We start from the raw sequence: 14,405 nt of genomic DNA, 5'->3' as shown, positions 1-14,405 counted from the left end.
GCCCCGATACGCTAAAACCCTCTGGGGAGAACACTGAGATTTTGTTCAAAAGAAGTTGTCATTGCCAAAAATATGCAAATTAAGTGAAAAAATGTAAGAACGGTCATTAAATTGAAAAAACTCAATAACCACTGAGCAGATTACATGAAAAATTAGCATGTAAGTACTTTGGGCTGACATGACATGAAATGATTGTGCACATCTTGGGTCAGTATCTTGGACTTGCTATTTTTCATGAATTTTTTTGTAATTTTCTCCCATTTTTGGTCAAAAAAAATCTTCTCTGAAACCACAAGTCCGATTGATTTGAAACTTGGTATGGAAGTGCATATGAGTGACCTTTCCCAAATTTGGGCAAATCGTGGTGAAATTTGCATATTTTTAGTTTACACCTCCATAGACTCCCATGTATAAGGCAGATCTCCGTAGACTCCCATGTATAAGGCCACGAAAAAAAAAATTTAGTTTCTCATCGTATTCATATTGCAAAAAGGATGCAGTGACACAATTTTAGATTGGGTCATGTCCGTCTGATCGTCCATCCGTGAGTCCATCAGTTCACTGGAAAAGAGAGAACATGAAGATCGAATCAACCTGACTCAAAGATGTCATCGTAGCCTGTTTGTTGAAGGAAAGTCACTTTACATAATAGCGATATTAGATGCTCTATATCTGCACAACGATGAATTTATTGCCATTGTTATTGAACGTCAGCCTTCTGCAAGTCGATGCTGTTGAAAATTGTTCAGCTTAATAATATTCAATTCTGTAAACGGGTGATACATGTAACTCAAACTTTAAAATACATATTCATTATTTTTCTTCCATGAAGCAATAATATTTTTGTTTCTTCTGTGCCTAAAGTAAGTTTTAGCCCAAAATATTAGCCCAGGCTTACAACCCATCACATAGTGTACATGTAACATCAAAAGGTATGAACTTCTTTACATAAAAGAAAATAAGCCATTCTCTATCAAGCGAATACACTGTCTTCCTGATTAAAAACGACATCTCAGTAAATATTAACTTTATGATAGAGGATTGTGGCGATAGCTACCGTAATGCCATATAAGAGGGTAAATATAGGGTTATTGTAGTGGCGTGTTTTGGTGAAAATGTACACTAAATTTTTGTCTAACCTCACATTAAAATTGAAGACATGCAGCACCCAGCACCATGTACATGAATTTTCACGCGCGTTTACCTGTGCAACGATAACTCTTTGGATGTTCACACATCGTACGCTTTAATTATTATTAATTATTTTCAATACTTGAGTGTTTAGCTATGCTTATTGTCTTCATTCTTATATCCATCAGTAAAAGCGATATATTATCAATACTCATCGTCCAATGGTGAACTACTTTGTAGCCAAAACGACCACTAGTAAAATAATCCCTACATGCCTACTGTCGCCTGTTCATTTGATATTCAGATGGGATGTTGCGACCACAATAGCAATATCACCTGAAATTTAAGGCTGTCCTTCTAACTGGTGCTTCGGTTCGTCAAGTGTGAAAGGTGAACTTTTTGAGTTTATGTAAATTTGTTCTCTTTATGTGTTTTTCCCATTATGTCATGAATCTTACATCTGCTTCTACTGGTATGAAAACAAGAGGAAACAATTATACACAACGAAAGCGTCAGTGCCAGCATCCTCCTGAGAAATGTGAGGTTGTCGTACAGATAACATGTAAACTGAGAAGGCTACGATTTTCGTGTATTTGTGAAGGTTGCTCTAAACAATGTAATATAAATAGCATCACATATTAACGAAAGAGTTTTGCAATATTTCTTTATATATGTGGTCCAAAAGTCTTTATTTTAAGTACAACACAATCAGTAATGTGTAAACCTTACATCATAATCAGACGATGTGGTCTTGGGTAAAACGTCAGTAAAATATCCTTAACATTGAAGAGTCCACATAATTCTTTAAATTCTTTAAATGCTTTAATGTTCTCCCCCTCCTCCTTCTCCTCATAGTTTTATTTTTGTAATGATCAAAATGTTCATTAAGCACCAGGAATTGTGAAAGCTGGCACTTGCAACTTGTATTATCTTTGGGTTTTTCGAATAACATTTTAACTGTGCATTTTAAATAAAGGGTGCGTTTTCAAGGAAACTTACATGTAAGCCTTACTTAATGGTGTTTTAGTTGGATATGTACTGATCATCACATAGTTTCTTATGTGGTGTTGTTGGAGAAATGATTTACGATGATCTTCTGCAAGTTGTCAGTGAAAGGCATGTCTTCATAAATTAATATTTCTCGACAACCATTTGCAAAGTTAAACGGTGTGTCAGTTGAATGTGTACGGGACTTACAATGTTATTCTTTTCGAAGAAAATAATTTCTTCGTACTCTAATATTTCTCCACAGCCATTTGCAAAAGACTTAGCAGGTAAATAAGTCGTCTTTTTGCGAATAACATTTTAACTGTGCATTTTAAATAAAGGGTGCGTTTTCAAGGAAACTTACATGTAAGCCTTACTTAATGGTGTTTTAGTTGGATATGTACTGATCATCACATAGTTTCTTATGTGGTGTTGTTGGAGAAATGATTTACGATGATCTTCTGCAAGTTGTCAGTGAAAGGCATGTCTTCATAAATTAATATTTCTCGACAACCATTTGCAAAGTTAAACGGTGTGTCAGTTGAATGTGTACGGGACTTACAATGTTATTCTTTTCGAAGAAAATAATTTCTTCGTACTCTAATATTTCTCCACAGCCATTTGCAAAAGACTTAGCAGGTAAATAAGTCGTCTTTTTGCCTCTCAACTCTGTGCGGTGGCACTTACAATTATTCATCGCAACAACAAATTAATGTCATTTCTTTGTTACCCTTGAAACTCAAAATCAAACAAATAAGTAGCTTTCAAAAAGGACGTTCCACATATTTGAACGTCAGAGACGGTAAATGTTACAACCGGATACGATGTTCTCTTCACAAAGGAGCGTTGTTCATGTCTTGAAGAAAAGCGATGTAGCATTAACAGTTAACGTCTTCGTCTCCGACAACGCTGTCTTCCCCATCTACATTTCTCGCATAACATTCTTTCATGAGGTTCATCATCGTCCTCTTCATCTTCACCGTTATCTATTGGTGGATCGTAGTCACCTTCATCACCTGTCTCCAATTGATGTTCACCGGTCATAAACCGAACTAACCTATTAAGGGGCAATGCAATAATAAGATTGAGTAATGAAGTAATAACCAACTCGTAATATAACGATTAACAGACAATTGACACTTGCAGGTTATTAAAGCAATCTGTGACATTTTTGGGTCAATCTTATCGCGCAACAATTCACGATATACTAATGTGGTGCAAAGACACCTAAATAGCATACCGCATGATGTCAACCTAGTGATTCAATCCTCTGATATATGACGGTGTAATATATGATAAGGTCAACAGGTGCTGCCCTTAGTCAATGTTTGTAGGCTGATAATTGCGGTGTGTGGTTGAGTGATAGAGGATTGCAAGTGTTTAAAGAGGCATGTATTGCCTATGGGCTTAAGGAGTCAACGGGAAAAATATTTTTATGGTATGAATTAGATAGGTATAAATATATATATATATATATATATATATATATATATATATATATATATATATATATATATATATATATATATATATATATATATATATAAATATATATATATATATATATATATATATATAATATATATATATATATATATATATATATATATATATATATATATATATATATATATATATATATATATATATATATATATATATATATATATAATAGGTTCGTATAACGGGCTCTTACATTCTTACATAGCGCACATATCAACAAGTACAAAAGGTGTCCCACATCAAGCAATACGTCTCTTTATGTAAGTAAAGGGAGAAGAGACTGTTGGTAGCAAATACATAAATACATGTTTTTGACAGAAATATCGTTGATTGACAAGGGCAAACAAAGTACACATTTATTCTCTCTCTCTCTCTCTCTCTCTCTCTCTCTCTCTCTCTCTCTCTCCATATGTACCTTTTCATACGCATTGCGTAACACAAATGATACCCACCGTCAGGCCAAATTTTAATAAACGTAATTTCCTCCAATCCTACCTACCAAAATTTTCGAATGCATGTCACCGGAAACATCATTTTTGGACACCGTGGTGCGAAGCACCAAAGGTGTCCTATGTCGCCACAATGTCTGTGTGTGTGTCCGTCTGTCCGTCCGTCCGTCCGTCCGTCCGTCTGTCCGTCCGTCTGTCCGTCTGTCCGTCCGTCCGTAGACAGATTTTGTTCCACTCATAACTTAAGAACCCTTAGGTCCAATGTCATGCAATTGGGTATTTGGTATTATCATGATGAGACTTAGATCTGATTAGATTTTGGTGGGTGTGACTTATTAATTAATTGCTCATTTGCATATTTTATGACTTTTTTCGCTCACGCAGATATCTCAGAGACGCCTGGAGCGATTTCGTTCAAACTTGGTAAAAGGATAGTACTCTACCTCATACAGATGCACGTTGAGTTGTTTCACAATGCGATCAAATTTGGCCGTGTTAGAGGACTTTTTAGTTTTCGCCTCCATAGACTCCCCTGTATAAGGCAATCCATAGACTCCCATGTATAAGGCAATCCATAGACTCCCATGTATAAGGCAATCCATAGACTCCCATGTATAAGGCAATCCATAGACTCCCATGTATAAGGAAGTCTATAGACTCCCATGTATAAGGCAGTCCATAGACTCCCATGTATAAGGCAATCCATAGACTCCCATGTATAAGGCAGTCCATAGACTCCCATGTATAAGGCAGTCCATAGACTCCCATGTATAAGGCAGTCCATAGACTCCCATGTATAAGGCAATCCATAGACTCCCATGTATAAGGCAATCCATAGACTCCCATGTTTAAGGCAGTCCATAGACTCCCATGTATAAGGCAGTCCATAGACTCCCATGTATAAGGCAGTCCATAGACTCCCATGTATAAGGCAGTCCATAGACTCCCATGTATAAGGCAGTCCATAGACTCCCATGTATAAGACAGTCCATAGACTCCCATGTATAAGGCAGTCCATAGACTCCCATGTATAAGGCCAAGAAAAATAAAAATTTAGTTTCTCATCGTATTCATATTGCAAAAAGGATGCAGTGACACAGTTTTTAGTCCCCACAGATAAAGTCCAGGGGGCTCATAGATTGGGTCATGTCAGTCCGTCAGTCCATCCATGTGAGTCCATCCGTTCACGCAGATATCTCAGACGCTTTGACAAAATGTCACGTGACCTTTGACCTCAAATATACATATTTGTCCATAACTCGGTAACCACAAGTGCTAAACCTTTCATATATGGTATGATGGGACACCCTATGATGCCACATATTGTACCTCATTAATTATGTGCATATCTAATTTTGAGCAAGCCAATAGAGCTAGAGGTCTGATTTTTGGTATGTATGGATAACTTAGCAATACAATTTTTTTGACAAAATGTCATGTGACCTTGGTGACCTTTGACCTCAAATATACATATTTGTCCATAACTCAGTAATCACTAATGCTACACCCTTCATATTTGGTATGATGGGACACCTTATGACGCCACATATTGTTCCTCATTAATTATGTGCATATCTAATTTTGAGCCAGCCAATAGAGCCAGAGGTCTGATTTATGGTATATAGGGATAACTTAGCAATACAATTATTTTGACAAAATGTCACGTGACCTCGGTGACCTTTGACCTCAAATATACATATTTGTCCATAACTCAGTAACCACAAGTGCTACACCCTTGATATTTGGTATGATTGGACACCTTATGACGCCACATATTGTACCTCATTAATTATGCACATATCTAATTTTGAGCGAGCCAATAGAGCTAAGGTCTAGTTTTTGTAATAGGGATAACTTAGCAATACAATTATTTTGACAAAATGTCACGTGACCTCGGTGACCTTTGACCTCAAATATACATATTTGTCCATAACTCAGTAACCACAAGTGCTACACCCTTGATATTTGGTATGATTGGACACCTTATGACGCCACATATTGTACCTCATTAATTATGCACATATCTAATTTTGAGCGAGCCAAAAGAGCTAGAGGTCTGATTTTTGGTATATAGGGATAACTTAGCAATACAATTTTTTTGACAAAATGTCATGTGACCTTGGTGACCTTTGACCTCAAATATACATATTTGTCCATAACTCAGTAACCACAAGGCTACACCCTTCATATTTGGTATGATGGGACACCTTATGACGCCACATATTGTACCTCATTAATTATGCACATATCTAATTTTGAGCGAGCCAATAGAGCTAGAGGTCTGATTTTTTGCATATAGGGATAACTTAGCAATACAATTATTTTGACAAAATGTCACGTGACCTCGGTGACCTTTGACCTCAAATATACATATTTGTCCAAAACTCAGTAACCACAAGTGCTACACCCTTCATATTTGGTATGATGGGACACCTTATGACGCCACATATTGTACCTCATTAATTATGCACATATCTAATTTTGAGCGAGCTAATAGAGCAAGAGGTCTGATTTTTGGTATGTAGGAATAACTTAGCAATACAATTTTTTTGAAAAATGTCACGTGACCTCAATGACCTTTGACCTCAAATATACATATTTGTCCATAACTCAGGAACCACAAGTGCTACACCCTTCATATTTGGTATGATGGGACACCTTATGACGCCACATATTGTACCTCATTAATTATGTGCATATCTAATTTTGAGCAAGCGACTAGAGGTAAATGTTTGATTTTTAGTATATAGGGACAGACTATAGGATAGAAATTTTTGACAAAATGTCATGTGACCTCGATAACCTTTTACGTAAAATACACGATTATGTCAATAAATAAGTAACCACAAGTGCTATGTCCTTTATATTTAGTAGGATGGGAGACCTTATGACAACACATGCTTTACCTCGATAATTATGCCCATATATAATTGTGGGCAAGCCAATAGAGCTAGAGGTCTGAATTTTGGCATATATGGATTAATTAGCAATACAATGGGGGTTTTTTTCCAAAATGTCACGTGACCTTGATGACCTTTGACCTTGAATATGCATATATATGCATAACTTAATAGATCTGAACATATACACTCCAGTGATACTTCTTAATGACCTCATTTCCCTGCCCCATCAAGACTAATACTCCTATTACAAGTGGGGACTATGTCAATGTCAATGACTTGTTACTTCTATACAGAATATTATCTCACATAGTGAGTGTCTGAATATTATTCTGAATTGTATTCCAAAGCACATTCTGAAAGGACTCTTCTGGAATATACAGAATATTATCTCACATAGTGAGTGTCTGAATATTATTCTGAATTGTATTCCAAAGCACATTCTGAAAGGACTTTTCTGGAATATACAGAATATTATCTCACATAGTGAGTGTCTGAATTTTATTCTGAATTGTATTCCTAAGCCCATTCTGAAAGTAACTCTTCTGAAAATTTCACATTCTTTGCCACTGCACCATCTCCCTAATACATACTGGTGACCCACGGTGTCCACTCAAGTCTCACTTTGATTTTATTTGGCTTCATATCGAAGTCATTGTAGCCATCTATAATATATATTACCGGTAAGTGCGTTTGCTAAAGCTTACCTAATTAGAGCTATTTCTATCATCCTTATCTTGGTACTGTCATCGAATATCATAATTTTACTATCTTTACAACCTCTGCATTTCTGACGCCAGAATTTTGCAACGCATTGTCTTCTAAAATCAATTGTAAGCCAGCCAAGATGAGAACCCCACGATTTCTTGCATCTTCTGCACCCAGAGCGGCATCTGCCGTGTACGCTTTGATATCTGTATTTTGAGGGCACACTAACTGGATCAACATCGTACTCTGCCATCACTGCTTGTATAGCTTCAACATACTCTCCTCTCATTTCAGCCATGAAGCCTGCCATCGTCTGATAAAAGGAAAAGGAATAGTCAAGGTTCAAGTCGTGACAAAGTTTTGAGATTTCGTTTATATAAAGTACAAAAAAGCTAAACCGATAACGGAACCGACGTTTTGTTTCTGAAAGAAATTCATGCAATTACAGGTGGAAAATTGGTATATTTGAGAGTTAATACACCTGTTCAAATTTTGTTACAATGATTAAATCAATATTTAGCGTCCAACATTTCGCAAAACTTTCGTTCTACCAGGTAATGCAGAGATGTGTAATTTCAACAGCTGATAGTTTCTCGCGAAAATGCAATAAATGTAATGCCGATTATGTTCTTCTAGAATCCTATATAAAATCAGGGGTAGAGTCAGTGTTTGAAAAGTGATGAGGCCGATCTTGCCTGAACTTTCAAGAAGTCATTAAATTTACGTAAAAAATAAATCTGGGGTACGTTTGATGAAACCATTGAATGACTATTGACATATTAATATGGTATATATTGATCATCGACTCCTAAGAGATCCACTGCATGGATCATAAATGTTGGTTGTGTCTCTATGATACAAGTAAAATATAAAGGAGAGACATGTAAATTTATCATACAATGGTAGAATGTGCTGATACCAAAATGACGTCCCTTGTGTGGTGTTAATTTTCTGATATTCTCACTTGAAATCAAACACGACGTCGTCATAACGGGTTTCGTTTCCGACACGTACTTGGATAAGGTATTTGTTGAATGCTTCTAGACTGGAATTTATACAATACAGCATCATGCTATCTTCAAGTGTTTTTGAACGACCTAAGGTTTTCATGTTAATTTCTTGAAAGGCGACATCGATGTATGTTGTGCTAATGTCAATACAAAACTGAAGATGTGACATATGCTGGAGCTCCAAAGAAGAGGATGTGTCACTTAGCGCCCACACACGGGGGTACGTACGGATACTAAAAATGCAGTCTGCGACAGCCAACTGGGACTCCCACTTTGCAATCTGGGACCGGTCCCAGATTGGGTTTTTTTGGCTATCTGGGACTGGGACAGTTGTGCGTTCTGCATTCTTGATGGATAAGTCATAACGTTCGCTTTAGGGACAAGTTCCTCCTTAGGTTCATGTCAAAGTGCATGGACGGCAGTTTGAGTGCAAAGGCAGAAATTATGGAGAGTAGACATTGTTTACCCAAAAAAGTTTTAGCTCTATGTTCTGACCACAGTCCTAGAGGGACTGTGATCTGACTAAACAAAATATCTGACAGTGCTAGACTAGTTTGTTCCTGAAATCCACAAAAATTAATATTTCACAGTATATCTGATTTGTGCACAAAAAGAACCTTAAATGCAACTTCTTGAAGCTTTGTTCGTTTATCGATCTTTAATTTTTCTGTCTGAAAAAAGTAAAAAAATTCAACCTGTCACTTGTAACTAACACCTTTTCTAAAAGTAATTACTAACAAACAGTCTTAGGTTTATCGGTAGTTTATTGTTATTATAAGTAATGAATAAAGTGAAATGACTATGTATTGCCAAGGTCCTGTTCTTCTTCCTTGACACTTTCCATGCTCTAAAAGACTGAAACTGACATGATAACCTCCCTGAAACCACAACTGCAAACAGAAAACGACTTTCGAAGGCTATAACAGTTAAATCAGACTTGTATAAATGATGCAAATATTTAAAGAAAAATCATCTTCAAGCAGCAATACCATTAACACAACAACAGAAAAACACCTTTGAACACTCTCCTGTGCTAGCTTTACAAAATTAGAAATTACCAATCTCGCCTTTTTCAACAGAAAATAAAATGTCTGAAAGAATAGCCAACAAAACAGTCAAAACTATCATTGTTCCTTGATACAAAGGTTTACATAATTGTGAAATAATGACAAATATACAAACAGCAGATTATACATCATGCATAATTACACATACAAAAATAAATATATTTACTGCAACATATACAAATATATCCCTCCAGCCAAACACAGACACCACAATGGCATCTCCCACTACTGTTCAAGGAGCTCTAGATCTGTTTTAACACGATCCCTCTATCACAGTGGGACCGTGGTTTTAACAACTTGCAAGCGTGGAGGTACAAGCAAGACTTGTAATGCCATGCTTCAGGCAAACGGTCTAAAAACGCCAGCTCCAGCTCTTGATACAACATTCATAGCAAATAATTTGGTGCATGAGTGGGAAACGCATATCTGAATACAGTTGACTTCATCATACAGATGGTCAAAATGAAACCAACTATAGGGAATATGCCCTCATATAGAAAGAAAATGAACAACCGAAGTCTTAAACAGTGCCATGTTTATGCGCAAACACCATGAATGATGAAGCAAACTTGTCGCTAAAATGAAAGGATATATGTAGGAGTAATTCTCCTGAAACACACTATATCATTCTATGTAATAATCAAACCACCAACAAAATCCATTTAATCTATTTAGAAAAGTTCACAGAACAACATACAATGTGTGACGGCCAGAAGCCACTGTCTCTCCATTTAAAAAACATGGTCTGGGACTAGGGGTCCCAGATGTCCAGGTGGCGGAAAACCCCAATCTGGGACAGGTCGCAGATTAAATTTTTAGTAAACTGGGAGTCCCAGTTTGTGGTCCCAGATGGCATCTTTAGTACCTGTACATACCTGGCACACGGTTGAATTTGTTTTCCTACGTCTGATACTAAAATTAGTATTCGTCGAAAATATACAGGGTAAACACATACTGAAGAACGATTTGGTTTCTTTTTCTAAAATCAAATCACATGTTCCATACAATTGTTCAGCAATCGGTAGAAAACCTCAAACCTCAAACGTGCCTTGATAGTGTAATAATTCGTAACAGGCAGACATTCTACGAGAAGGCACTGTATTTATAACTCGGTTTTTTGTACTGCAAAATAGACCAGGATATTATTAAAGCCGCCCTCAAAGTGTATAACGAACATATCACTGTACTTCGGGGTGAGTTGCTGAAATCGTGCCACTTTACGTCTAACCTCAAACTGTAGTCAAGATTTATCTACTGTTGTATCGAGTACTATGTTGTTAAGCATGTCAAGAACAAAAAATTACCTAAAGATCTAGTCGATAATAGAGAAGAATTCAATCTGTAAAGTTCTCTTAGAAATTCTCAGCAGTAAAGCGTACATACATACCATTTCCTTCTTAATTCATCAGTCAGCCGGAAACGTATACAAGGAATTAAATTCTCGCAATGAAACTCACCTGTGATTTTCTGACGATAAAAAATCCGTCAATCTGAATCCAAATACGTGCGCTTATTGCACCTATTCTGTTACAAAATCTTCCACTAAACTTTAACCGTTGAGCCTCTCGAGGTTCTGACTCACGATTAAAATCAACTGACTGAAAGAATACCTGTCACGTTAGGTAAATAAAAAACTGTGGATTCTGTATTCTACGAATAACGAGCTATTTTAAGAATGCTTCCGCGCGAAATGACTTCGAAGTCAGGACAGAAATATACGGCAGATACCAATAGAATGAGTCACAGGCGATAAGCTGGTCTGTCTTCCAATAGATTATTATATTTTAGGCTGTGATTTCCTACATTACAGGCAAGCATGGTGCAATTAGAATCCAACGTCAAAGTGGAAGAAAGAACAGTACTGTTTGAGCCGGAACCAATACCATGCGAAGCAACAAAACAAACATTTATGATACACTTTGACCCAATACAGAGTTACGTGTGAACAATATATGCATTGCCCAAACCTTGTCAATTATTGGCTTCGAATCGCAACAGTCATGAATAGGAGTATGTACTTCTTATACTTAGTTGATGAAGTGAGGATGGGATTTTCCCTGCGACTTTCCTCTTGTCACAATACATGCAATGTTGTTCAATGCTTCATAGCAGACAAGTTTCCAAATCATTTGGTGCCAGAAGGCCCTTTGTACGGGGTTCAAGCAAAAGAGATCGCCAGAAGTCAGGTTGTTGAAAAGGGAAATACGAAATACATTCATCACTTTAATTTTTTTTATACGCATTTTACAGATGTTGAAAACTTTGAATTCTCTTGATCTGTTTTATTGTCTGCTTGACAACACTGTACCGTTGTTACATGATCCAAGTGACAGTGAATGCACAGTCTTTTACCTAAAATGCTGTGAATTTCGCTTCGAAACTTTCATTTCGACTTGAATAAATTGACGTACTTCGGTTAATAAAATGATTTGAAAGGCATTTGACCTGAAATATCTTTTAGAGTTTGTGGTTCTTGTCTTAAAACGCAAACAAGTGTCAAAAGACGTCTTCTTGAATCGGAGAACAGTTTGTGTCTGATAATAAATGATGTCATTTCGCAAAATTATGAAAGAAAAGATATTTGCAAGTAATTATTATTCAAAAGCTAGAGCAGAAAACTCGGCATCGGTTCGAAATATGTAGTCTACTACACGTTTTCTTATCCAGGGAGTTGCCACTGCCATTTAAAGCTCCAAATGCAATCCTTGACATCTGTAAGGAAGGAATAATAATTACTGTTAGATGCAGATATTACTATTTATCTATTCTGTTCCAAAGAGTAGCTGTAACATTTTCATCTACTTCAACGTTATTATTCTACCACGTCTGACAATGGACTGACAATTACTTTTCTTTTTTATTGAAATTCTTCATTCATTCATTGGCCTCGCTATATTGGAGCAACGTAATATGAGATTCTACTAATTATGTCGATATGTTTAGATCATGACACACAACGCTAACCAACAGATGCAACAAAATGGCAAAATATGGTGTTTTCAATCGGGTCTAAAAAAACGCATCATGTCACATCGCATTATATCGTGTCACCACACCAAATCACTTCACAAGACAACACAATAAGAGGCAATGTAACGAGAAGCGATGTTTTGATGAGGCATGGCATGTTACATGACTAAAATGTCTTGTGATCAGGTATATCACTGCGATAAGTTATCATCAATGTTAATAGTAAAAATACTGACTTTTACACATTTACATGTCAAACTGACGACTAAAATAGCGAACTATGAGACAATTGTCTCCATAAAGCCTCTAATGAAGAGATATCACCAAAGTACTTGAGTCTTGAAAATCCAAATTTAACAGAAAGAGAGAGCTAAGTGCAAAATGAACGGAGACAACATATTTTTGTGACAAAAGCCTGATTAGATACCGGGTAGACTGAGACTGATTGTTTCCGTAGGGGAATTACTCGTGAGGAGTATCATCAAGCAGTTCACCAGCAGTCGGAAGAGAGCTTACCTGAATTCAGAAATTATGTGTATATAATGAATCTCATGTAATTTTTCCCTAATCAATAAAGTGGAATTTTGATGACGACTCCTTCATTTTCACTTATTTAAGGGTGAAACTGACAGTGCTTTAAACCTCATTCTTTACGGAAGGGGTGCATTACAGAACTTTGGCCACCCTCTTGGGTTTGAGACCTTCAATCACGGTCCTTCCACAAAATGTGGAGGGACCGTGCTTCAATGGAGTGTGAAAGGTTTAATGTGAGAGGAACGTAGACTCTCTCACAGCCCCTTCGTTGGCTACGCAGTTATGCGCCCTCAACGGTCTTTCTAACAAGCGATTATGATCTCAGGTGAAGCCAGCGAGGGGCTGTGAGAGAGTCTAAGAGGAACGTTGCCTGTCTAAGTCAAAAACGCCGCTAATATAGTTATGTTTTTACAATTGAGATAAAGAGCTAATACGTGATATAATTTTTATTGTGAACTTGGTAAAGTAAGATTTTAAAATGAAATGTGTTTTTATTTGAGCTCACTGCGATGAAATGTCTCTGTGCTTTAAACCTCATTCTTTACGGCAGAGGTGCATTACAGAACTTTGGCCAACCGCTTGGTTTTGAGACCTTCAATCACGGTCCCTCCACAAAATGTGGAGGGACCGTGCTTCAATGAAGTGTGAAAGGTTTGACCTGCAAAGGGTCAAAGAACGAATAGAGCACAGGCAGTTCTAATATTGCTTCACTTCATCACAGAACTCAAAATATCAAATGGAGAAACACGATGACAACTGTGTTGTTGTCACCGAAAGAAAAGACTGCTATAATAATTCTATGAATGTCTCTGAAAACCAAATAGAGTGGGCTGTCCTGTTCGAGGTTTCTCTCTAGGGCACATTTTCCTTCCCATCTAAATACACATGTTGGTTAAATATACCATCGGGGAAAAACATATGCACGGCGTATTTCACACAGACATTTTTTCTAAATTATAATTTATCGATGGTTGTATTTAAATCCATTTCCAAAGTGTGCCTCTCACTAGACTTTTTCCAAAGCAAGTTATGAGTCACTGTTTGTCACTGGTGACAAATGTATCAGCTTGGTCCTCATAGAAAAACAAGAAATAGGAGTGGATTTGTTTGAATTCGCTTTTCGTGAGACAGAGTTTCATGCACCAT

At 36.8% G+C, this 14,405-nt stretch overlaps 1 protein-coding gene across 1 annotated transcript; it reads right to left on the bottom strand.

Annotated features, from left to right (window-relative positions):
* Window positions 1-1,815: 1,815 nt before the first annotated feature.
* On the bottom strand, window positions 1,816-11,364 carry LOC139137978 (uncharacterized). The gene is made up of 3 exons (XM_070706206.1): window positions 11,213-11,364; window positions 7,678-7,991; window positions 1,816-3,175 (listed from the first exon to the last, which is right to left on the bottom strand). The coding sequence occupies exons 2-3, from the start codon at window positions 7,986-7,988 to the stop codon at window positions 3,004-3,006; spliced, it is 483 nt and encodes a 160-aa protein (XP_070562307.1). The 5' UTR covers window positions 7,989-7,991; window positions 11,213-11,364; the 3' UTR covers window positions 1,816-3,003.
* Between the last annotated feature and the right edge of the window lie 3,041 nt (window positions 11,365-14,405).

Source organism: Ptychodera flava, chromosome 8 (genome assembly GCF_041260155.1).
Source record: "Ptychodera flava strain L36383 chromosome 8, AS_Pfla_20210202, whole genome shotgun sequence".
In the NCBI taxonomy this organism is placed as follows: domain Eukaryota; kingdom Metazoa; phylum Hemichordata; class Enteropneusta; family Ptychoderidae; genus Ptychodera; species Ptychodera flava.
Note: the sequence above shows the minus strand (reverse complement) of the source record. Positions and strands in the feature narration are given on the sequence as shown.

Coding starts and splice junctions, on each gene's coding strand:
- LOC139137978 (XM_070706206.1), bottom strand. CDS start 7,988: ATGGCAGGCTTCATGGCTGAAATGAGAGGAGAGTATGTTGAAGCTATA. Junction 3,176..7,677: donor ATAGAAATAGCTCTAATTAG/GTAAGCTTTAGC, acceptor GCCCCTTAATAG/GTTAGTTCGGTTTATGACCG.